General features: G+C 41.9%; 1 protein-coding gene across 1 annotated transcript in view; it reads left to right on the top strand.

Annotated features, from left to right (window-relative positions):
* Window positions 1-25,062, top strand: part of LOC132815850 (putative methyltransferase NSUN7) — a 138,090-nt gene that overhangs the window by 79,399 nt on the left and 33,629 nt on the right. The window contains exons 9-10 of the mRNA XM_060825204.1: window positions 8,009-8,126; window positions 14,684-14,807. Coding sequence (XP_060681187.1) covers window positions 8,009-8,126; window positions 14,684-14,807 — 242 coding nt within the window. The remainder of the gene's footprint in view (window positions 1-8,008; window positions 8,127-14,683; window positions 14,808-25,062) is intronic.

The following is a 25,062-nucleotide window of genomic DNA, read 5'->3' as shown; positions in this document are numbered from 1 at the left end:
TTTGTTATATTATTGTAAATCAACCAAAGATATTGCATTTTCATCAACAGCTGCATGTTACTTTAGTTTTCAAATTGAGGGTATTGCCAATTTTCAATGGTTACACCTATTATTTCACACATTACTTTCAGAAATTTTAATTTTTAACTGAACATTCAAGAATTTCTTTTTTAACTGTTTGAACAAGACTGTTATCTAAGCAATAATACATTTTTAATCATGAGCAAAATATTAAACATGTTTAGATTTGGAGGGGTGGATTATTGATAAACCTGCCTTAATATTAATTCTAAGCTTTCAAACACAAAAAGGAGATTTATCTTTGATTTGTTTTATATCTTGAAAATATGTAAAAGTTCTTAACACAAATTACTTTTGAAATGTAATCACTTATTAGTTAAAACAGTTCCAACAATGAGTCAAAAAATACATGTAGAGGGGAAGGATGAAAAGAAAGAATGAAGTAGCATGTATTTCATCAAGATAAAAAAATCAATAAAGCGGAAAATGCCAGAGAACCTCGTGAGGCTTAGCTTAAGATCAGGAGGAGAATTTTCTTGTTTGTCATGGCAATCATTCTGTCTCTACAATAAATAGGATAAACTGCTCCAAAGTATATAGCAAACCCACCCCTGAGAGGTTTTAGCCCTCTCTTACATTGTCTCTACTGGTCTTTGTCTTCACCCAGCTCTTGTGTGTCTCCAAGTAGCTGTTACTATGCAACACAGACCATACCCCAATAAACCCCTTTGAACAGATGAAACCAGGTGAAGACAGTGGTTGGATCTCCCATCCTCAGCAACTTTTTCCAGCAGACTGAATTAAAGTCCAGTGCTCTTGAAGATAGAATGACATTGTACTGTGAAATGCATCATATTTGATAAGACACCAAAGAAATTCCATTCAAACACTGCACACAGATTTTTTTTTTACTATTTAGACTCCTAACAGGAATATAGCATCAGGAACTTTTACAGAAAGTTTGAGAAACTCAGCAGGTCTGGCAGCAATTATGCAGAGAGAAACAAAGTTAAACTTTTGAGTCCAGTATGACTCATCTTCAGAACTGAAGGAAGCTCTGCCACTGTGCATTGCTAGTGAAGGGAGTGAATATTGAAGATGGTAGATGGGGTCCCAGACAAGTGGACTGCTTTGTCCAGAATGTCAAGCTTCTTGAGTGTTGTAGACCTTCACCACTCCACTAGGCTGAGATAGATTAGGATGAGAGATTGAGGCTAACTGTGCACGATTCTCCCTTTCTGTAATATGATACATGGGTAATTTATGTACTCCCTGGCACCCCAACAAGCACTGCAAATGATTATGGTTAAGTTTGTTATTTTCAAATCAAAGGATCCACAACAACTACAACTGGATTATTTGGTCAGTGAAGAGTTAATAGTTGGGTCAAGATTTCTTCAACCTTCAGCTGCTTTTCAATGGCCTGTTTGTTACAGGGCCAAGAATGGGGATATTCCATTACGTTCAGATCCGTTCACCTCATTGACTCAGAAAATAGGAGCAGATCATATTGAATGGTGGAGAAGACTCAAAGAGCTGAATGATATACTCTTCTATTTTCTATGTTTCTGTGTCAAAGGTGTGATGGAACACTGTCCACTTGTTTTGATATCTGCAGCTATACAGCAGTTTCCTATTGCTATATTCCTATGTTATGAGGTAAATTAATAAATGTATTTAATAAACAAAATGAAACATTTCTTTAGCCTTTACTCACTTGCCCAATTTTCATCACATTTCTCTTCCTATTGAGATGACATGTTTCTTGTCTTGGCTATTGTTGGTCATGAGTCAGATATAAATGCCAAACAAATCTATAGCTGGCTGTGGGCTTGGAATAAAGTTCAATCTTGCTGTGTATGAAATATGAATTAAAATATATGTAAGAACACTGCACATATGTAAGTGAAGCTAGGAACAGAGCGTACAGCTGAACATGTGGCTCCAGAGCTGATGCAGGACGGAGAGCTTCAGATATGTGGGTCATTGAGATATTTTCTGGGGAAGACGTGATCTGTATAAGGAGGACGGGTTGCACTTGAACTGGAGGGTCACCGATATCCTGGAGAGGAAGTTTGCTAGAGCTCTTTGGGAGGATTTAAACTGGTTTGGTAGAGGGATTGGAACCAGAGCTATGGATCAGAGGATGGGATAGCAGGTGACCAAGCAGATACAGCATGCAGAGAGTCTGTGAGGAAGGAAAAACAGTTGATGGGGCAAAGTTACTGTCAATGTGATGGGTTAAAGTGTGTCTATTTTAATACAAGAAGTGTCAGGAATAAGAATGATGAACTTGGAGAAGAATCAGTACTTAGATCTATGATGTTGTGGCCATTATGGAGACTTGGATATCACAGAGGCAGGAATGGTTGTTGGATGTTCTGGGGTTTAGATGTTTCAAAAGGGAAGGAGGTAAGAGAGATTGGAGGGTGGGATTGTTAATCAGGGATAGTATAATAGCAGCAGAAAGGGATATCATCGAGGACTTTGTACACAGCATGGGTAGAAGTCAGAAACGAGAAAGGAGCAGTCACTTTATTGGGAGTTTTCTGTGAACCCCTCCCCACTCCAATAGCAACAGAGACACAGGAGCAGGTTGGGAAGCAGATTTTTGGAAAGGTGCAGAAGTAGCAGGGTTGTTGCCATGGGTGACTTCAACTTCCCTAATGTCGATTGGAACCTCCTTAATGCACGTAATTTGGATTGAACAGACTTTGTCAGGTGTGTCCAGGAAGGGTTCCTGACTCATTATGTAGGTAGGCTGACTTGAGAGGAAACCATCTAGTGCTTTGCAATGAACCAGATCAGGTGTCAACTCTCTCAGTAGGAGAGCATTGAGGTGATAGTGATCACAACTCCCTGATCTTAACTCTCTCCATGACTATAGTAAGGAGCAGACGGTATGGGAAAATATTTAACTGGGGGAGGAGGAATTACAACTCTTTTAGGCAGGAACTGTGGAGCATAAATTGGGAACAGATATTCTCAAGGAAATGCAAAACAGAAATGTGTTTAGGGAGCACTTGCTGTGAGTGCAGAATAGGTTTGTCCCACTGAGGCAAGGAAGGAATGATAGGCTGAAGGAACCTTGGATGATACTAGATGTGGAACATCTAATCAAGAGGAAGAAGGAAGCTTGCTTAAAGTTGAGGAAGCAAGGGTCAGGCAGGGAGCTAGTGGGTTACAAGGTAGCCAGAACTGAAGAATGGACAGAACTAGAAGGGGACATGAAAAAGCCCTGGTGGGTAGGATTAAGGAAAACACCAAGGCTTCTACACTTGTCTGAGGAACAAGAGAATGGCCAGAGTGAGGGTAGAGCTAATCAGGGATTGTGGAGGGAACCTGTGCCTGAGGAGGTAGGGGACGTCCTTAATGAATACTTTGCTTCAGTATTTACGAGTGAGAGGGACCTTGTCGTTTGTGTGAACAGTGTGAAACAGCTGATAAAGTTTGAACAGGTGCTGTTAAGGCAGAGGTGCTGGAAATTTTGTAAAACATAAGGATAAATAAGTTCCCTGGGTCAGGCAGGATATACCCATGGTTACGCCAAGAAGTGAGGGAAAAGATTGTTTTGTCTTTGGCCATGACCTTTGCGCCTCACTGTCCACTGGAGTAGTACCAGATGGTTGGAGGCTGGCAAATATTGTTCAAGAAAGGGAAAAGGGACAACCTTGGGAAGTACAAACCAGTCAGTCTTAGGTCAGTGGTGGGCAAAGTATTGGAGGTGATTCTGAGAGACAGAATTTATTATTTGGAAAAGCATAGTTTGATTAGAGATAGTCAGCATAGCTTTGTGAGGGGCAGGTCATGCCTCACAAGCCTTATTGAACTATTTGAGGATGTGACAAAACACATTGAAATTAGAGCAGTGGATGTGGTGTACATGGATTTTAGCAAGGTGTTTGATAAGATTCCCCATGGTAGGTTCATTCAGAAACTAACGAGGGAAATTTGACTGTCTGGATACAGAATTGGATGGCCTATAGAAAACAGAGGGTGGTAGTAGATGAAAAGCATTCAGCCTGGAGCTTGGTGACCGGTGGTGTTCTGCTGCGGTCTGTTCTGGGATCACTGCTCTTCATGATTGTTATGAATGACTTGGATAAGGAAGTGGAAAGGTGGGTTAGTAAGTTTGCTGATGACATGAAAGTTGGTGGAGTTATGGACAACGTGGAGGGCTGTTGTAGATTGTAATGGGACATTGACAAAATGCACAGCTGGGCTGAGAAGTGGTAGATGGAGTTCAACCTGGAAAAGTGTGAAGTGATTCATTTTGGAAGGTTGAATTTGAATGCAGATTACAAGGTTAAAGGCAGGATTCTTGGCAGTGTGGAAAAACAGAGGGACCTTGGAGTCCACATCCATAGAGCCCTCAAAGCTGCCAGACAAGTTGATAGGGTTGTTAAGAAGGCGTATGGTGTGTTGGCTTTCATTAGCAGGGGATTGAGTTTATGAGCTGCAAGGTTTTGCTGCAGCTCTATAAGAGTCCTGGTTAGACCACACTTGGAATATTGTGTTCAGTTCTGGTCACCTCATTATAGGAAGGATGTGGAAGCTTTATAGAGGGTGCAGAGGAGATTTACCAGAATGTTGCCTAGACTGAAGGGCAGGTCTTATGAAGAATATTTGAGGAAGCTCGGGCTTTTCTCATTGGAGTGAAGAAGGATTACAGGAGACCTGTTAGAGGTGTCCAAGATGTTGAGAGGCATAGATAGAGTGGATAGCCAGAGACTTTTTCCCAGGGTGGAAATGGCTATCATGAGGGGGCATAATTTTAAGGAGATTGGAGGAAGATTTAGGGGAGATGTCAAAGGTAGGTTCTTTACACAGAGAGTGGTGGGTGCATGGAATGTAGTAGAGTCAGACATATTAGGGACATTTAAGCAACACTTGGATAGCATCATGGATGATAGTAAAATGAAGGGAATGTAGACTAGTTTGACCTTAGAGTAGGATAAAAGGTTGGCACATCAAGGGCTGAAGGGTCTGTATTGTGCTGTGGTGTTCTATGTTCTAACATTTAAACAATTGTGGCAGAGGGTGGGAACTGGAGTAGCAGGTCAGTAAGTAAGGAGAGTGGGGAAAAGCTTGAGTCTAAGGCAAGACAAATAAGAGAGCAGTCAGGAAGAGGTTACTGAACTTAGTGGAACTGGAGGCTTGGACTGTATTTGTTTCAATGCAAGAAATATTATAGTTAAGACAGATGAATGGAGAGTCTGAATTAATGCATACAGTTATCACAGAGGCATGATTGAAAGAGGGACAGGATTGGCAGCTTAATGTTTTGGGATATTGATGTTTTAAACGAGACAAAAGAGGAAGTAAAAGCTGAATGAGTTGTTTAACTGGTTAGGAAGCATATCGTATGTGTTGAGGGAGGACACCCTGGAGGGATCTTGCAGTGAGGCATTGTGGATAGAGCTCAGGAATAGGAAGGATACAAGTACAATGCTGGGATTGTACTGCAGACCTCCCAGCTGCCAGTGGGAGATAGAGGAAGACACATGTACTCAGACTCTGGACGAATGTGAGATTAGTAGGGTTGTTGTGCTGGGTGACTTTAACTTTCCCATATTGATTGGACTCCCTTATTGCTGGAGGTTTGGATGAGAAGCAGTTTGTTAGGTATGTCCAGGAGGGCTTTTCTTGAAATAGTATGTAGTTGCCCAAAGAGGGAGGGGCCATGCTGGATCTGGTGTTGGGAAATGAGCTAGCCAGGTGATCAAAGTTTCGGTGGGAATAATGACCATAATTCCATAAGTTTTAGCATATTATGGATAAGGACAAGAGTGGACCTTGGATGAAGGTGTTAAATTGGTGGAACACTAATTATAACCATATCAAGCAAGAACTAGAGAATGTGGATTGGCAATGGCTGTTTGAGGGTAATTCCATATCTGACATGTAGGAGACTTTCAAAGACCTGTTGGTTAGAGTGCAGGACAGACATGTTCCTGTGAAAATGAAGGACAGGGATAGCAGGATTTGGGAACTTGGATGACAGAGGGAATTATCAGCTTATTCAAAGAAAAGGAAGCACACCTCAAGTCTAGGCAATTAAAAACAGATAAAAGAAGAATATAGAGAAAGTAGGAAGGAGTTCACATGGGGAGATAGGATGGCTGAAAGGAGCTATGAAATGTCCTTGGCCAGCAGGGTTAAGAAGAATCCCAAGACATTTTATACATTATATTAGGAGCAAGAGGATAGCTATGGTAAGAGGAAATACATAAAGGAGGAAGGAGGGAGGTTATGTTTGGAGCCAAAGAAACTGTGTGAGTTCCTTAATAAGTACTGTATGCTGGTATTCACCAAAGTGAGAGATGTTGAGGTTGGAAAAGGGTGTGTGAATACTCTTGGGTAGGCCATTGTAATGAAGGAGGAAGTATTGAGTGTCTTGAAGTACATTAAAATTGACGAATTCCGAGGGCCATGTGGAATCTATCCCAACATAATGTGGGAGGCAGAGAGGAAATAGCTGGGGCCTTAAGAGATATCTTTGCATCCTCTTTGGCCTCAGGCGAGGTTCTAAATGACTCTGGAGAATGGCCAATGCTGTTTTTTGTTTAAGAAGAGAACCGAGATAATCCAGGAAGTACAGGCTGTTGAGCCTGACATGAGTGGTGTGGAAACTGTTGGAGAAGGTAATGAGAGACAGGATTTATTCACATCTGGAAGCGAATGGACTTGTTGGTGATAGGCAACATAGGTTTATTTGGGGAAGGTCATGTCTCACCAATTTGATAGAGTTTTTTGAGGAGGTGACAAGAATGATTGAGGAGGGAACGGCAATACCTAGTGGCAGGCTGTTACAGAAGGTAGAGTCTCATGGGATCTGTGGTAAGCTGGCCAGTGAGATATAAAACTGGCTTTTTTGTAGAAGAACGAGAGTAGCAGTGAAAGGGTACTTTTTGAATGGAGATCACTGTCTAGCAGTGTTCTGCAGGGATCAATGCTGGGACCTTTGTTGTAGAGGAAAATGTAGGCAGTTTGATTAGAAAGTTTGTGAATGACACCAAATTTGGCAGAGTTGCAGATAGTGATGAAGATTGTCAGAGGATACAGTGGAATATAGATTGTAGACTTGGGCAGAGAAATGGCAGATAGGGCTTAACCTGGACAAATGCGAGGTGATGCATTTTGAAAGATCAAATTCAGATGCAATTTATACAATAAGTGGCAGAGCCCTTAGCAGCATTGACATTCAAAGGGATCAAGGGTTACAGATCCACAGGTCCCTGAAAGTGGCAACATAGGTGGATAAGGTGGTCAAGAAGGCATACAGCATGCTTGCCTTTATTGGCTGCTGCATCAATTATTAAAGTTGGCAAGTTATGTTACAGCTGTATAAAACTTTAGTTAGGTCACATTTTGAATATTGCATGCAGTTCTGGTCACCACGCAACTAGAAGGACGTGGATATTTTTGAGAGAAGGTTTACCAAGATGTTGCCTGGTCTGGAGGGTTTTATCTGAGGAGAGGTTGGATAAATTCTGATTTTTTCACTGGAAAGATGGAAGCTGATGGGTGACTTGGTAGAGGTTTACAAAATTATGAGAGGTATAGTTAGGGTAGATAGTCAGAGGCTTTTTCCCAAGGTGGAAAGGTCAACTACAAGAAGGCACAGGTTCACAGTAGAAGGGGGAAGTTTAGAGGAGAGATATTAGGAAATGTTTTTCACCCAGAGGGTAGTAAGTACCTGGAATACACTGCCAGTGGAGGTGGTGGATACAGGTGCATTAGCAATCTTTGAGGCGTATCTTGATAGATACATGAACAGGGGGTGAACAGAGGGACAGAATCCTGACATAGGCAATAAATAGCAAGTTAAATAAGGATTAGGAGTTGGCACAGGTTTGGTGGGCCAAAGTGCATGTTCCTGTGCTGTGTTGAATTGTATTCTGTTGGATTTAAATCGGTAATTACTTTGTCGATTTCATTTTGCAATAAACTTCTTATAAAACTAAGCTTGTTTATCTTCCAATAGTTCCGAAGGTCCAGGCCATTGTGTATTCTACATGCTCAATTTATCCTGAAGAAAATGAGGAAATAGTGAAACCAGTATTGGGAAAGAAAATGGAAGGACCCAGAGTACAACCTTACAGGTATACTGTGTACAAAACATAACTTGCCTTTGTGCAACTAAAATTGCGGTCAGTCCAAGACTGTGGTAGAACAAAGAATCTATGTTGATTTATACGTGCTTTAAGATCATAAAAATAGATGGCATTTATAATTTCCCTACTTAATATTTGTTCAGTAATGCAAAATTATAATACAAAAACCATTAAATGAACTGAATGTTTAATTCCTGATGAAGAGCTTAAGCTTGAAACATAGACTTTCCTGCTCCTCGGATGCTGCCTGACCGGCTGTGCTTTTCCAGCACCACACTTTTTGACTCTGATCTCCTCCATCTGCAGTCCTCACTTTCTCCTCCTGAATGTATAATATGCACTGTACAAGTTTCTTTCAGTACTCTATTTCCGTAATAGATGTTTATTTGAAGGCAACATGGTGGCTCAGTGGTTAACACTGCTGCCTCTCAACATCAGCAGTCCAGGTTTGATTCCACCCTTGGATGACTTTGTGTGGAGTTTGCAAATTCTCCTTGTGTCTGCGGTTTCCTCTGGGTGCACCAGTTTCCTCCTGCAGTTCAAAGATGTATAGGTTAAATGGATTAGCCATGGACAGTGCAGGGTTGGGGGATAGTGAGGTGGGATGCTCTTCAGAGGATCAGTGTGGGCATAGAGTCATAGAGATGTACAGCATGGAAACAGACCCTTTGGTCCTACTTGTCCATGTTGACCAGATATCCCAACCAAATCTAGTTCCACCAGCCAGTACCGGCCCATATCCATCCAAACCCTTCCTATTCATGTACCCATCCAAATGCCTCTTAAATGTTGCAATTGTACCAGCCTCCACCACATCCTCTGGGAGCTCATTCCATATACGTACCACTGTTTGCGTGAAAACGTTGTCGCTTAGGTCTCTTTTTATAACTTGCCCCCTCACCCGAAATCTATGCCCTCTAGTTCTGGACTCCCCGACCCTAGGGAAAAGACTTTGTCTATTTATCCTATCCATGCCCCTCATCATTTTGTAAACCTCTCTAAGGTTACCCCTCAGCCTCCGATGCTCCAGGGAAAACAGCCCAGCCTATTCAGCCTCTCCCTGTAGCTCAAATCCTCCAACCCTGACAACATCCTTGTAAATCTTATCTGAGGGAAGGAGACCAGAATTGCATGCAATATTCCAACAGTGGCCTAACCAATGTCCTGTACAGCCACAACATGACCTCCCAACTCCTGTACTCAATACTCTGACCAATAAAGGAAAACATACCAAATGCCTTCTTCACTATCTGATCTACCTGCGACTCCACTTTCAAGGAGCTGTGAACCTGCACTCCAAGGTCTTTTTGTTCAGCAACACTCCCTAGGACCTTACCATTAAGTGTATAAGTCCTGCTAAGATTTGCTTTCCCAAAATGCAGCACCTCGCATTTATCTGAATTAAACTCCATCTGCCACTTCTCAGCCAATCTGGTCCAGATCCTGTTGTACTCTGAGGTAACCCTCTTCGCTGTCCACTACACCTCCAATTTTGGTGTCACCTGCAAACTTGCTAACTGTACCTCTTATGTTCGCATCCAAATTATTTATGTAAATGACAAAAAGTAGAGGACCCAGCGCCAATCCTTTTGGCACTCCACTGGTCACAGGCCTCCAGTCTGAAAAACAACCCTTCTCCACCACCCTCTATCTTCTACCTATGAGCCAGTTCTGTATCCAAATGGCTAGTTCTCCCTGTGTTCCATGAGATCTAACGTTGCTACTCAGTCTCCCATGGGGAACCTTGTCGAACACCTTACTGGAGTCCATATAGATCACATCACAGCCCTCATCAATCATCTTTGTTACTTCTTCAAAAAACTCAATCAAGTTTGTGAGACATGATTTCCCACGCACAAAGCCATGTTGACTATCCCTAATCAGTCCTTGCCTTTCCATATACATGTGCATCCTATCCTTCAGATTCCCTCCAACAACTTGCTCACCACTGAGGTCAGGCTCACCGGTCTATAGTTCCCTGACTTGTCTTTAATGCCTTTCTTAAACAGTGGCACCACGTTTGCCAACCTCCAGTCTTCTGGCACCTCACCTGTGACTATCGATGATACAAATATCTCAGCAAGAGGCCCAGCAATCACTTCTCTTGCTTCCCACAGAGTTCTTGGGTACACCTGATCAGGTCCTGGGGATTTATCCACCTTTAACCATTTCAAGACATCTAGCACTTGCTTCTCTGTAATCTGGACATTTTGCAAGATGTCACCATCTATTTCTCTACAGTCTATATCTTCCATATCCTTTTCCACAGTAAATACTGATGCACAATATTCATTTAGTATCTCCCTCATTTTCTGTGGCTCCACACAAAGGCTGCCTTGCTGATCTTTGAGGGACCCTATTCTCTCCCTAGTTCCCTTTCGTCCTTAATGTATTTGTAAAAACCCTTTGGATTCTCCTTAATTCTATTTGCCAAAGCTATCTCATGTCTCCGTTTTGCCCTCCTGATTTCCCTCTTAAGTATACTCCTACTTCCTTTATACTCTTCTAAGGATTCACTCGATCTATCCTGTCTATGCCTGACATATGCTTCCTTCTTTTTCTTAACCAAACCCTCAATTTCTTTAGTCATCCAGCATTCCTTATACCTACCAGTCTTCCCTGTCACCCCTGACAGGAATATACTTTCTCTGGATTCTTGTTATCTCATTTCTGAAGGCTTCCCATTTTCCAGCCGTCCCTTTACCTGCAAACATCTGCCTCCAATCAGCTTTCAAAAGTTCTTGCCTAATACCGTCAAGATTGGCCTTTCTCCAATTTAGAACTTCAATTTTTAGATCTGGTCTAGAATGAATAGAATAATGGTTGCTGGCCCCAAAGTGCTCCCCCACTGACACTTCAGTCACTTCCCCTGCCTTATTTCCCAAGAGTAGGTCAAGTTTTGCACCTTCTCTAGTAGGTACATCCACATACTGAATCAGAAAATTGTCTTGTACACACTTAAGAAATTCCTCTCCATCTAAACCTTTAACACTATGGCAGTCCCAGTCGATGTTTGGAAAGTTAAAATCCTCTACCATAACTACCCTATTATTCTTACAAGTAGCTGAGATCTCCTTAGAAGTTTATTTCTCAATTTCCCTCTGACGATTGGGGGGTCTATAATACAATCCCAATAATGTGATCATCCCTTTCTTATTTCTCAGTTCCACCCAAATAACTTCCCTGGATGTATTTCTGGGAATATCCTCCCTCAGCACAGCTGTAATGCTATCCCTTATCAAAAATGCCACTCCCCCTCCTCTCTTGCCTCCCTTTCTATCCTTCCTGTAGCATTTGTATCCTGGAACATTAAGCTGCCAGTCTTGCTCATCCTTAACTTGATGCACCGAATGATTTTCTTCCACATTGTAGGGTTTGTATCTTGTCAATCTAGTCAAATCTAGTGCTGGATTTTATGGCCCCTAGCCAGGCATGTTTACAATCAAGGACCATTTAAATATGTTAAAATGTGTTGAGTGGAGAACTCACCACTTTCCTGAGATGGGTCCCTTTTCAGTCCCAGCTACACCTGCTGCTTGGACTGCTAGAATTGTCAGCTAACCAGACTGACTTTCATCTCTTAAGGACGTGACTGGCAACCTACTGCGGGGTGGAAGTAAAATCATAGCAGATGGAATATAATTTGGGGTTATGCATTTTGGCAGGAAGATTAGGGAGCTGAATACTATTTAATTGGAGAAAGACTGCAAAAATCTGTGAAGAGAGTGATTTAGGACTCATGCATGAATCACAAAAAACTAGCATCCACTTCAACAGGTAATAAGGGAAGGCAAACAAAATGGTGGCCTTTATTTCAAAGGGAATGAAATATAAAAGAAATGAGCTTTTGCTGAAACTATTCCTGGCACGAACTAGACCATAGCTGCATTGTGAATAGTTTTGGCCCTCTCATCTAAACAAAGATATATGGGCATTGGAGGTAGTCCGGGGAAGGTTCACTGGGCTGATTCCACTGTGGAGGCATTGTCTTATGAGGAGAGATTGAGTAGACTGGCCCTGTATGTGTTGGAATTTAGAAGAATGGGTGGCAATCTTATTGAAACACACAATATGAAAATTGGAGGAATGGTAAACAGTGAGGAGGATAGACAAGCTGGTTAGATTGGCTGATAAGTGACAAATCGAATTTAATCTGAGTAGGTGAGTTGATGCACTTGGATCGGACAAACAAAGCACCAAAACACATGACAGTGTATAGGATCCTGGGAAGCATTGAAAATGAAAGGGATTTTGGTGTGCATGGTATGCAAGTAGCACAAAAGGTTGATAACATGGGCACCTTCATCTGCTGAGACATAGAGTTAAGAGCAGGGAGGTTGTGCTAGAACTATATAAAATATTGGTTAGGCCAAAGCTACAGTAATATGTGCAGTTCTGGAATTCACACTATAGAAGGCATGTGATAGCACTGGAGAGGATGCAGAGGAGATTTACCAAGATGTCGCCTGGGCTGGCGAGTTTCAGTTATGAAGAGCGATTGGGCAGACTCAGGTTGTTTTCCTTAGAGCAAAAGAGATTGAAAGGGGACATGAATGAGATGAATATAATTATGGAGGGGTATAGATAGAGTAGAGAGGAAGAGACTTTTCCCCTTGATGGAGGGATCAGTGACCTGGGGACATAGATTAAAGATAAGAGGCCGAAGGATCAGAGGAGATGTGAAGAAAAACTTTCACCAGAGGATGGTGGAAATCTGGGACATCATCTTCACTGCTATCACATCCCTCCTTTAATGTGGATTCCAAAACTTGATACAGTACTTTAGTTGGTGACTAAACAATGTTTTATACTTTGGGAGCATAACCTCCCTCCTTTTAAACTGTCTGCCTTTGCATCTAAAGGCAAGAATACTATATGCCTCCTTAACCACTTTATCCAGCTCCCTGATACCTTATGGGACCAATTTACATGAACATCATGGTCCTGCTGATCCTCAGTGCTTCCCAAGGTCTTTCCGTTCATCATGTATTCCCTTGCATTGTTTGTCCTGCTCACACTTATTTGGATTGAACTCCATTTACCACAGATCAGCCCATTCTACATCCTGCATTAACTATAGATATTTTGCAATCAACCCATTCCAGGTGATGTTATTACACAACTTTGGAATAGGTGGGACTTGAACTTTAGTTCTGGATCAGTGGTAGGGGCTGTATCACAGTGCTGCAAGAGTCTCTTCTCGATAAACGATAGATATAATGTAATCGATCTGTTCAGAGATATTATTATGCATCTTTGGATCAGGTGGGATTTGAATGTGGTCTCTTGGCTCAGTAGGAACACCACCACTGTTCAAAAAAGATCTTTTCCTGCATGAACTGTATTTAAGATATTTTAATCAATTTGTTCAAGCATGTTATGATGCACCTCTGAGGCAGGTGTGACGAGATACTAGGCTTTCTGGCCTAGAGGTAGGGACTCTACCACTCTGTTCTGTGTGAACTGTAAAGATTTGCATTCAATTAATTTTAGCTGGTATGTGATCCCTAAACATCATTATGTTCTTCAATGACTACTATCCAGGAAAGTAGCCTTCAATCTGTGATAGTCCACTGTGGTTTGCATTTCTGTAAGGAAATAAGCAGTTGGTGGAGGACTCTAAGAAGGTCAGTGCTGTGTTTTTCATCCATGACAACTAAATCCAATAATAGCAACCCCACTAAGCAGAGGATTGCCTCAGCCAGGAGGCTACACCGTCTGTTAATAACTTGATATCTGTCACCTCCACTGCAGGAAAAATGGGTGTTCAGTGAGTAGGTAATAGAGTGTGCAAAACTTTTAAAAAAACATGTTGAAATAGAATCTTTCCCAGATTCTGTTGCAATTCTTAAATCATGTTTCATGGATGTCACATGACATGAATGCAATGGTTATAATAATTTAAGTCTTATAAATGTATAAACTATGAATTGATTCTGCCTGCTGGAAACCATCTTGAACGCTATTGATTTTGAATTGTCAGTGTTTACATTAGCTACATATGGAGCTAATATGGAGTTTATGTTAGATGGCATTTCACAGAAGTGAGGATCTGGGCTTATTGATCTTATTACATATTAGATTAGATTAGATTAGACTTACAGTGTGGAAACAGGCCCTTTCGGCCCAACAAATCCACACCGACCCGCCGAAGCGCAACCCACCCATACCCCTACATTTACCCCTTACCTAACACTACGGGCAATTTAGCTTGGCCAATTCACCTGACCCGCACATCTTTGTGACTGTGGGAGGAAACCGGAGCACCCGGAGGAAACCCACGCAGACACGGGGAGAACGTGCAAACTCCACACAGCCAGTCACCTGAGTCGGGAATTGAACCCGGGCCTACAGGCGCTGTGAGGCAGCAGTGCTAACCACTGTGCCACCGTGCCACCGTACATATGTATCTCTTCAGTTAATTTTCCTGCCTTTTCCTTTGTCTGTAATCAAAGATTTAATAAGCATGTGTTATATGAATTTCAAATGGCGAAGTGTTATAATTTAGACCAAGGTTTAAGTGGTCTTATTTTTGTTTTCCACAGGCTAAGTGCTCCTGTTATTCCCTTATGTTGTCCATCGGAAATAACCTGTGCATCTGATAAATTCTTCAAGATTGAACCATCAGAACAAGTCAATGGATGTTTTATTGCTGTATTAACTCGAGAGGTGAGCCACATACTTAGATTTCTTTTAACAATTTTTGCTTGTGTATTTGGACTACAGTTCCAAACCAATAGAGTCAAGTAGTGAAATATGAAAAATGGCATGAATTATTGGAGTATTTGGATTTAAGACCATAAGGTGTAGCAGCAAATAGAACATTTAACTCTGCAGCCTGCTCAGCCATTCAATGAGATCATGGCTCATCTGATAATCACCAACTCCCATTTTTCTGCATTTTCCCCAGGATCCTTGATTCTCTTAATGTTTAAAGATCTATCTATCTCAGCCTTGAATATGCTTAATGACCCAGCCTCGATAGCCTTCAGCAGTAAAGAATTCCACAGGTTCACTACCCTGACAGAGAAGATGGTTTCTCGTCTCTATTTTAAGTAGGTGGCTCCTTAATCTGAGATTATGCCCTCTGCTCCTAGGTTCTCCCTTAAGGGGAACAACCTTTCTGTATCTACCCTGTTAAGTCCTCTAAAACTCTTGACTGTTTCAATCAGGTTGCCTTGCATTCTTCTAAATTCCAATGTGCACAGGCCCAACTTATCAATATCTCCTCAAACATAAATCCATCCATATCCAGACTCAATCTAGTGAACCTCATCGAGATTGCCTCCAATGCCATTATATCTCCCTTTAGATAAGGGCCCAAACTGTTCACAGTATTCCAATTATGGTCTGACTAGCGTCTTATATAGTTTTAGCAAAACCTACCAACTTTTATGTTCCACTGCCTTTGAAGTAGAACATAGAAAAATACAGCACAGAACAGGCCCTTTGGCCTACAGTGTTGTGCCTAGATTTAATCCTAATGTAAAATATAGTAACAACCTATGCAACACTCACTCACTGCTATCCGTGTGCATGTCCAGCAGTCGCTTAAATGTCCCAATGACTCTGCTTCCACCACCACCACCGCTGGTAATGCATTCCATGCATTCACAACTCTCTGTGCAAATAACCTACCTCTGACGTCTCCTTTATACCTTCCTCTTAATATCTTCAAACTATGACTCCTTGTACCAGTCAATCCTGCCCTGGGGAAAAGTCTCTGGCTATTGACTCTATCTATTCCTCTCATTATTTTGTACACCTCGATCAGGTCTCCTCTTTTCCTCCTCCTCTCCAGAGAGAAAAGTCCGAGCCTATTCAACCTTTCTTCATAAGGCAAGCCCTCCAGTCCAGGCAGCATCCTGGTAAACCTTCTTTGCATCCTCTCCAAAGCCTCTGTATCTTTCCTATAGTAGGGCCACCAGAACTGGACACATTATTCCAAGTGTGGCCTCACCAGGGACTTGCAGAGCTGCAGCAAAACCTCACGGCTCTTAAACTCTATCCCCCTGTTAATGAAAGCCAAAACACCATATGCTTTCTTAACAACCCTATCCACTTGGGTGCAACTTTGAGGGATCTATGTACTTGCACACCCAGATCCCTCTGTTCCTCCACAATGCCAAGAATCCTGTCTTCAATCCTAGATTCAGCATTCGAGTGTGACCTTCCAAAATGCATCACTTTGCATTTATCCAGGTTGAACTCCATCTGTTATTTCTCAGCCCAGCTCTTCACTTTGTCTATGTCACACTGCAGCCTGCAGTAGCCCGCTATACTATCGACGACACCGCCAACCTTTGTGTCATCTGCAAATTTACTAACCCACCCCTCAACCTCCTCATCCAAGTCATTTATAAAAGCTACAAAGAGCAGAGGCCCAAGTACAGAGCCCTGCGGGACCCCACTCAACACTGTCCTCCAGGCAGACTACTTTCCATCTACAATCACTCTCTGCCTTCTGTCAGCCAACCAATTCTGAATCCAGATAGCCAAATCTCCCTGTATCCCATACTTCCTGACTTTATGAATGCAACTACCATGGGGAACCTTACCAAATGTCTTGCTGAAATCCATATTCACCACATCCACTGCTCTACCATCTTTGACTTGTCTTGACGACACCTCAAAGAACTCAATAAGATTTGAGAGGCATGACCTGCCCCTCACAAAGCCATGCTGACTGCCTTTAATCACACTATGCTTTGCCAAATAGTCATAAATCCTATCCCTCAGAATTTTTTCCAAAACTTTGCTGACCACAGGCATAAGACTGACTGGTCTGTAATTGCCAGCGATTCCCCTATTACCCTTCTTAAAAAGAGGAACAACATTTGCCTCCTTCCAATCCTCTGGGATGACTCCTGTGGAGAGTAAGGAGGCAAATATCCTTGCCAGCAGCTTAGCAACCTATTTTCTTGCTTCCCAGAGCAGCCTAGGATAAATCTGTTCTGGCCCTGGGGACTTATCAATCTTAATGTTTTCCAAAATTTCTAGCACATCGACTTCATCAATCTTGATCTGGTCAAGACTGTATCCCAGACTTGTCTAAGTTTTCATTTATAATGAGTTCCCTTTTCTTAGTGAAAACTGAAGCAAAAAACTCATTTAGGGCTTCCCCTAACTGCTCATAGAAGTATACATTCTATTTGCCTTCTTTGTTACATGCTGAACTTGGATGCTAGCCTTTTTTGATTCATGCATGAGGACTCCCCAATCTCTCTGTCAGTGGCCTTTTGCAGACTTTCTCTATTTAAATAATATTCAGCGCTCATATTCTTTCTACCAAAGTGCATATCCTGTCATTTCTTGACATTATATTCCATTAGCCACGTTTTTGCAACTCGCTTACACTGTCTGTATTCCTATAACTCTCCACCCTTCAGGCACTCTGCCTGTATTCGGCTTTTGCCCGAAACGTCGAATTTACTGCTCCTCGGATGCTGCCTGAACTGCTGCGCTTTTCGAGCACCACTAACCCAGAACACAGCATCTGCAGTCATTGTTTTTACCTATATTCCTGTATAGAGTCTGACTCACCCTTGCCACTTGCCTTTACACCTGTTTTTGTTTCATCTGCAAACTTGACGTTAGTACATTCACTTCCCTCATCTAAGTCACTATCTACCTTATTATATTTAATAATAATTGTGACCCCAACACTGATCCCTGGGGCACTCCATTAGTTACAGTCTGCTATCAAGAAAATGCCAGAAGGCTTTCTGTCGTCTTCTAGTTAGTTAATGCTCTGTCTATGCTAATATACTACTTCCAAAACAATGGCTGTTACCTGATTAAGTAGCCTAAGGTATGGTAGTGTACCAAAAGCTTTCTGGAAATCTCTATCCTGCTTGTTACTTCCTCAAAAGAATTCTCGTAAATTTATCTTGCATGATTTCCTGTTTGTGAAGCTATGCTGCCTCTGTTTCATAGTATTAATTATTTCTAAATGCTGTGCTGACACATCCGTCATAATAGTCTGGAATATTTTCCTCCTAATAGAAGTTAAGCTAAGTTGCCAATAGACCTAAATACAAATGAAGACTACTTTTGCTTGAATTAATAGAATTATTCACCAATCCGTTTCTTTCCCTGTACTCTCATTATGCCATGGTTTGTGATGTAGCTCTTCCACTGGTCTCACCATAGGTCGGCCTCCAAATCTATGCTTCTTATCTTCACCCACTTACTTCTCATTTTGGAGAGTTAATTCTTGCAGTAAACCCTCATGCAAGCATCTCTGTTTCCCTTTCCAATCCGAACCAAATTTCCAACAGTTTGTCAATAACCTCACTCAGTCATTGACTAACAGTACAAAGTCTCCATTTGAGTAGAATAGATACTAATTAAGGATCAGCCAAGATCATATTGAATGGTGGTGCAGGCTCGAAGGGCAGAATGGTCTACTCCTGCACCTGTTGTCTATTGTCTATGTTCTTCAGACATCATAATGATCATGGAAACCTACAGGCAGAAGTAGACCATTCATCCCTTTGAGCGAGCTGCTCCACCATTCAATATGATCATGACTGAACATAAATACCCTGTTCCTGCTTTCTCTCAATGTCCTTATCTCTGCTTCTTGAAAACATTAAATATTTTGGTCTCAACCACTTTCCGTGGCAGAGAATTCCATTGGCTCACCGCTTGATGGGTGAAGAAATTTCTCCTCATCTCAGTCTAAATGACCTACCTCGTATCTTTAAATTGTGACTCCTGGTTCTCGGTTCCCCAGTCATCGGGAAAATCCTTCCTGCATTTTCTCTGTCTAGTTCTGTTGGAATTTTCTCTGCTTTTCTGAGGTTAGCTTACATTCCCTACAGTTTGTAAACAGGCCTTTCCACCCAACAACCCCACACCGACCCTCTGAAGAGTAACCCGCCCAGACACACTCCCAACCCTATATTTAACCTTGACTAATGCACCTAACACAATGGGCAATTGAGCATGCTCAGTTTAACTGACCTGAACATCTTTGGATTGTGAGAGGAAACCAGAGCACTTGGCGAAAACCCGCGTGGACAGGGGAAGAATGTGCAGACTTCACAAAGGCAGTCACTCGAGGCTGGAATTGAACCCGCTCCCTGGTGCTGTGAGGCTGCAGTGCTAACCACTGAGCCACCGTGCCACCCTTTTTTTAAAAACAATAGAAATCTTCCCTCATTCTTCTTAATTCTAGTGAATGTGATTCTAACTGACCCAGTCTCTCTCCATTTATCAGTCCTACTAGTCCAAGAATTAGTCTGGTAAACCTTCATTGCATTCTGTCCATAACCACAACATCCATCCTCAGATAAAGAGACCAAAACTGCACTCAATGTACCATGCAATTGTCACAACATAACACAGAGCTTTGAAATTGAGGATTTAGAAAAATATTTCAATCTTCTGATTTTAAATTGGAATAAATTCTGGCTTAATATTGAAGAACAGGAACAATTAAAGAATTGCAGAAATAGTTGCAACACAGGAGAAGGATAGTTGGACCCATTATGTCTGCACTGGTCCTCTGAAGGAGTAATTTATGTAGTACCACTTCCCAGCCAGTTCTTTGTAGCCTTACAAATGTTTCCTTCTCTGATAATTAACCAATTTCCTTTTGAGAGCTTTGGTTGATCCTACTTCCATGACACACTCAGGCACTGCACACATGCTACAATACTCATTGTGTGTGTGAAGGTGTAATCCATGCCTTTTGGTTCTTGATCTTGTCATCAATGGTTATAGTTTATATCTATCTATTCTGTCCAAAAACCTCACCATTTTGAATGCCTCCATTAAATCTCCTTTCAACATGCTCTTCACCACGGAGAACAGTCTCAACTTCTCCCGTTTCTCTATGTGACTGAAGTACCTCATCATTGGAACCATCCTCATGACTTTTTTCTGCATGTTTTCTAATGCCTACACATTCTTCTTAAAGTAGAATGGCCAGAACTGGAGGCCGTGCTCCACTAAGGCCAAGCAGTGTTTTGTACAGGTTGATCATATCTTCCTTCCGTCTGCATTCATTATCCCTATTGATACTGTGTGTGTGTATCTATGTACACACGCACAGATCTATTGCTGTTACTCCTCTAGAATTGTACCCTTTGTTTTATAATGTGAAATAGAAACTAGGAGCAGGAGTAGGACATGTGGTTCTTTGTGTCTGCTGCACTGTGCAAGATGGCCATGTTTGATCCTTGATCTCAATGCCATATTCCTGTTACTCCCCATATCCCTTGATGCCTTGAATATCTAAACATTTGTTAATCTGTTGCTTGGATATATTCAGTGACTTCCATAGCTATCTGTAGTAGACAATTCTAAGGTTTTTTGCCCTTTTGAGTGAAGAAATGTTTCCTCTTCTCATTCATAGACTCATAAAGATAGACAACATGGAACCAGACCCTTCAGTCCAACTTGTCCATGCAGTCCAGATATCCTAAATGAATCTAATCCCATTTGCCAGCATTTGGCACATATCCTTCTGGACCCTTCCTATTCATGTACCCATCCAGGTGCTTTTTAAATGCTGTAATTGTACTCACTTCCATCATTTCCTGTGGCAGTTCAACCCATACACACACCACCACCTGCGTGTAAATGTTGCCCCTTAGGTCCCTTTTATGTCTTTTCCCTCTCACCTTAAACCTATACCATCTACTTTGAACTCCTCTACCCTGGGAAAAAGACTTTGCATATTCCATCTATGTATGATTTTAGAAACCTCTGTAAAATTGCCCCTTAGTCTCAAACGCTCCAGGTAAAATAGCCCCAGCCTATACAGCCTAAAGCTCAAACTTTCCAAACCTGGCAACACCTTTGTAAATCTTTTCTGCATCCTTTGAAGATTAACAACATCCTTCCTATAGCAGGGAGACAAGAGTTGAACACGGAATTTCAAAAGTGACCAAACCAATGCCTTGTTTAGCCTTTTTGTCAAAGCTATTGCTTGTTCCCTTTATGCCCTCCTGACTTCCATCTCAAATATATTCCTACCACCCTTATACACCTCAAGGAATTCATTCAATCCCAGCTGTCTATACTTTACCATAACCCTCCATTTTCTTGACCAGAGCCTCAATTATTCTAGCCATCCGGCATTCCCTATACCTACCAGCCTTGCCCTTCACACTGATAGAAACACACTGCCTCTGGACTCTTGTTATCTCATTTCTGATGGCTTCCTCCCACTTTCCAACTGTTCCTTTACCTGCGAATAGCCTCTCCCAATCAGCTTTTGAAAGTTCTTGCCTAATACTGTCAAAATTGGCCTTACTCCAATTTAGAACTTTAATTTTTAGATCAGGTCTATCCTTTTCCATAACTATTGTAAAACTAATAGAATTATGATCACTGGCCCCAAAATGCTCCTCCAGTGACATCTCATTCACTTGTCTGCCTTATCTCTCAAGAGAGGTCAAATTTTGTTCCTTCTCTAATCGGTTCATCTACAGACTGAATTAAAAAAAAAATTGTTGTAGACACTTAACAAATTCCTCTCCATCCAAGTCTTTAACACCATGGCAGTCCAAGTCTGTTTGGAAAGTTAAAATCCCCTACTATTATAACTCTATCATTCTTACAGATATCTGAGACCTGACAAATTTGTTTCTCAATTTTCCACTTAGGCCCACCCAGTAATATCATACAATCCCAGTAAGATGATCACTTGTTCGTTATTTCTTAGTTCCATGCAAATAACTTCACCAGACATACTCTCAGGTATACCCTAAGTATAGCTGTAATGTCATCCCTAATCAAAAATGACACTTCCCCTCCTGTCATGCCCCCCCTTTCTATCCTTCCTATAGCATCTATACACTGGAACATTAAGCTGCCAGTCCAGTTCATTCCTGAGCCATGTTTCTGTAATTGCTATGATATCCCAGTCCCATGTTCCCAATGAGGGGCAGCATGGTGGCTCAGTGGGTAGCACTGCTGCCTCACAGCACCAGGGACCCGGGTTCAATTCCAGCCTCGGGTAACTGTGTGGAGTTTGCGTATTCTCCCCGTGTCTGCGTGGGTTTCCTGAAGGGTGGAGAGATAAATGAGAGGTAGGTGGGGGTGGGGAGAAAGTAGTATAGAATACAGTAGTGAGTGGGGGTGGGGATGAAGGTGATCGAGTCTGTTTCAGGACATGTTTGACGAGCTTCATGGCAGAGGAAATGACCAGGCAGTTGCAGTGGGAGAGGGACTCCTTGGGATTCTTGTAGAGAGAGGAGGAAAACTGCTTCAAGAGGATTTGCAGTAGGGTTAAAATCAACTAAGTAAACACAATGACTGCAGATGCTGGGTTAGAGTGGTACTAGAAAAGCACAGCAGCCTGAACTGTGTTGATGAGGCAAGATAGTTCAGATGAGGCGATGGAGAGGTACAGATCAGCTAGGAAGGATTTAAAGAGAGAGTTAGGAAGAGCAAAGAGAGGACACGAGCAGTATTCAGCAAATAGAACAAAGGAGAACCCTACAACTTTCTATAGGCATGTGAGAAGTAAAAGGATGATTAGGGTAGGAATAGGGCCAGTCAAAGACAGAAGTGGGAAGTTGAGTGTGGACCCTGTGGAGATCGGAGAGGTGCTAAACGAATATTTCTCATTGGTTTTCACTCAGGAAAAGGAGAAGAATGAGGTACAAGATATTAGACTAGAAAGGATCGCGGTTAGTTACGAACAGATGTTATCACTTCTAGACCGAGTGAAAGTAGACAAGTCCCCTGGGCCAGATGGGATTTGAGACGATTCTCTGGGAAGCTAGGGAGGAGATAGCAGAGCTGTTGGCTTTGATATTTGAGTCATCATTGTCTACAGGTTTAGTACCAGAGGACTGGAGGATTGTAAATGTTGTGCCCTTGTTCAAGAAGGGCAGTGGAGATGACCCAGATAATTATAGACCAGTGAGCCTTACTTCTGTTGAAGGAAAGGTTTTGGAAAGGATTTTAAGAGATAAGATTTATAATCATAAAGCAAGCAACAATTTGATTTCAGATAGTCAACATGGTTTCATCAAGGGCAGGTCGTGTCTCACAAACCTCTGAGTTTTTTGAGAAGGTGTCCAAGCAAGTAGATGAGGGTAGGGCAGTTGACGTATACATGGAATTCAGTAAAGCCTTTGATAAGGTTCCACATGGTAGGCTGTTGGAGAAAATGCAGAGACATGGAATTGAAGGTGATTTAGCAGTTTGGATTAGAAACTGGCTTTCTGAAAGAAGGCAGCGAGTGATGGTTGATGGAAAATATTCTGCCTGGAGTCCGGTTACTAATGGTGTGCCAGAAGGATCTGTTTTGGGACCACTGCTGTTTGTCATTTTTATAAATGATTTAGACGCAGGCATAGGTGGATGGATTAGTAAATTTGCAGACGACACTAAAGTCGGTGGCGAAGTGGACAATGTGGAAGATTGTTACGGGGGACTTAGATAAACTGCAGAATTGGGCTGAGAGGTGGTAAATGGAGTTCAATGCAGCTGAATGTGAGGTGATGCACTTTGGGAAGAATAACAGGAAGGCAGAGTACTGGGTCAATAGATTCTTGGTAGTGTAGATGTGCAGAGGGATCTTGGAGTCCTGAAAGTTGCCACCCAGATGGATAGTGCTGTTAAGCAGGCATACAGTGTTTTCATTGGAAGAGGGATTGAGTTCCAGTGCCACAATACCATGCTGCAACTATACAAAACACTGGTGTGGGCACTCTTGGAATAATTTGTACAGTTCTGGTCCCCATATTTGGGAAGGATGTGGAAGCATTGGAAAAGATGCAGAGGAGATTTACCAGGATGTTGCCTGGTCAGGAGGAAAGGCTGAGAGACTTGGTTCTGTTCTCATTGGAAAGAAGGCGGCTAAGAGGGGATTTGATAGAGGCCTACAAGATGATCAGAGGATTAAATAGGGTAGACAGTGAAAGTCTCTTTCCTCGGATGTTGACATCAACTTGTACGAGGTGGCATAACTACAAATTGAGGAGTGGTAGATTTAAGACAGATGTCAGAGGCAGATTGTTTACGCAGAGAGTGGTAAGGGTGTGGAATGCCCTACACGCTAATGTAGTCAAAAAAAAATAAGCACATGGATGATTTTGGGATAGTGTAGGGGGACGAGCTGAGAATAGTTCACAAGCCGGCACAACATCGAGGGCCGAAGGGCTTGTTCTGCGCTGTATTGTTCTATGTTCTGCCTGTCAATCAACTCTCAGTCCATGCCAATATATTACCCCATCTCTCATGCTTTAACTTTTCCTGTTAACTATTGATGTTGAACCTTGTTAAATGTCTTCTGAAAATCCAAGTGTACTACATCCATAGGTTTTCCCTTATCGATTCTACTCATTACATCCTCAAAAAAAACTCCAGTAGATTTAAGGATGCTTTGCCTTTTTTAAACCTGTAGCTTGGTTTAATCTCACTAAGGCTTTCTGAATGTTGTGTTGTCATGTCTTTTATAATTGACTCTAGCATTTTTCCCACTACTGAGTTAGGCTAACTGATTGGTAATTCACAGTTTTCCCCCCATCCCTCCCTTTTTTAAATAGTGGGGTTGCATATGACACTCTCCAATCTATAGGAACTTCTCCAAAATCTCTCAGCTTTTGAATGATCACCATTAATGTATCTCATATTTCCAAGGCCACTTCCCTTCATACTTTGGGATGTAAATTATCAGGGCCTGGTGATTTATCGATCTTACACTTGCTTCCTAAAACAAACCAATTCATACCTCTGGGCATTATAGAGAGAGAGAGAGAGAGAGAGATCAATCCATTCCACCAACTTATGTCATTTTGAAGTTCTACGTCATCCACTTCATTACACCAGAATCCATTTTTTTCAATGAAATCAGGGATCACCCTTAGTCTATTGGTTAAGTACTCCTCCAAGTGTGATAATGATTCATTCATGAGTTCTGTTCAGGAAGAGAGTAAGTATAAAACTAGTTGCAACA

This window comes from Hemiscyllium ocellatum, chromosome 1 (genome assembly GCF_020745735.1).
Source record: "Hemiscyllium ocellatum isolate sHemOce1 chromosome 1, sHemOce1.pat.X.cur, whole genome shotgun sequence".
Taxonomy (NCBI): Eukaryota; Metazoa; Chordata; class Chondrichthyes; order Orectolobiformes; family Hemiscylliidae; genus Hemiscyllium; species Hemiscyllium ocellatum.
The sequence above is the reverse complement of the archived record's forward strand: the minus strand, read 5'-3'. Positions and strand labels throughout refer to the sequence as shown.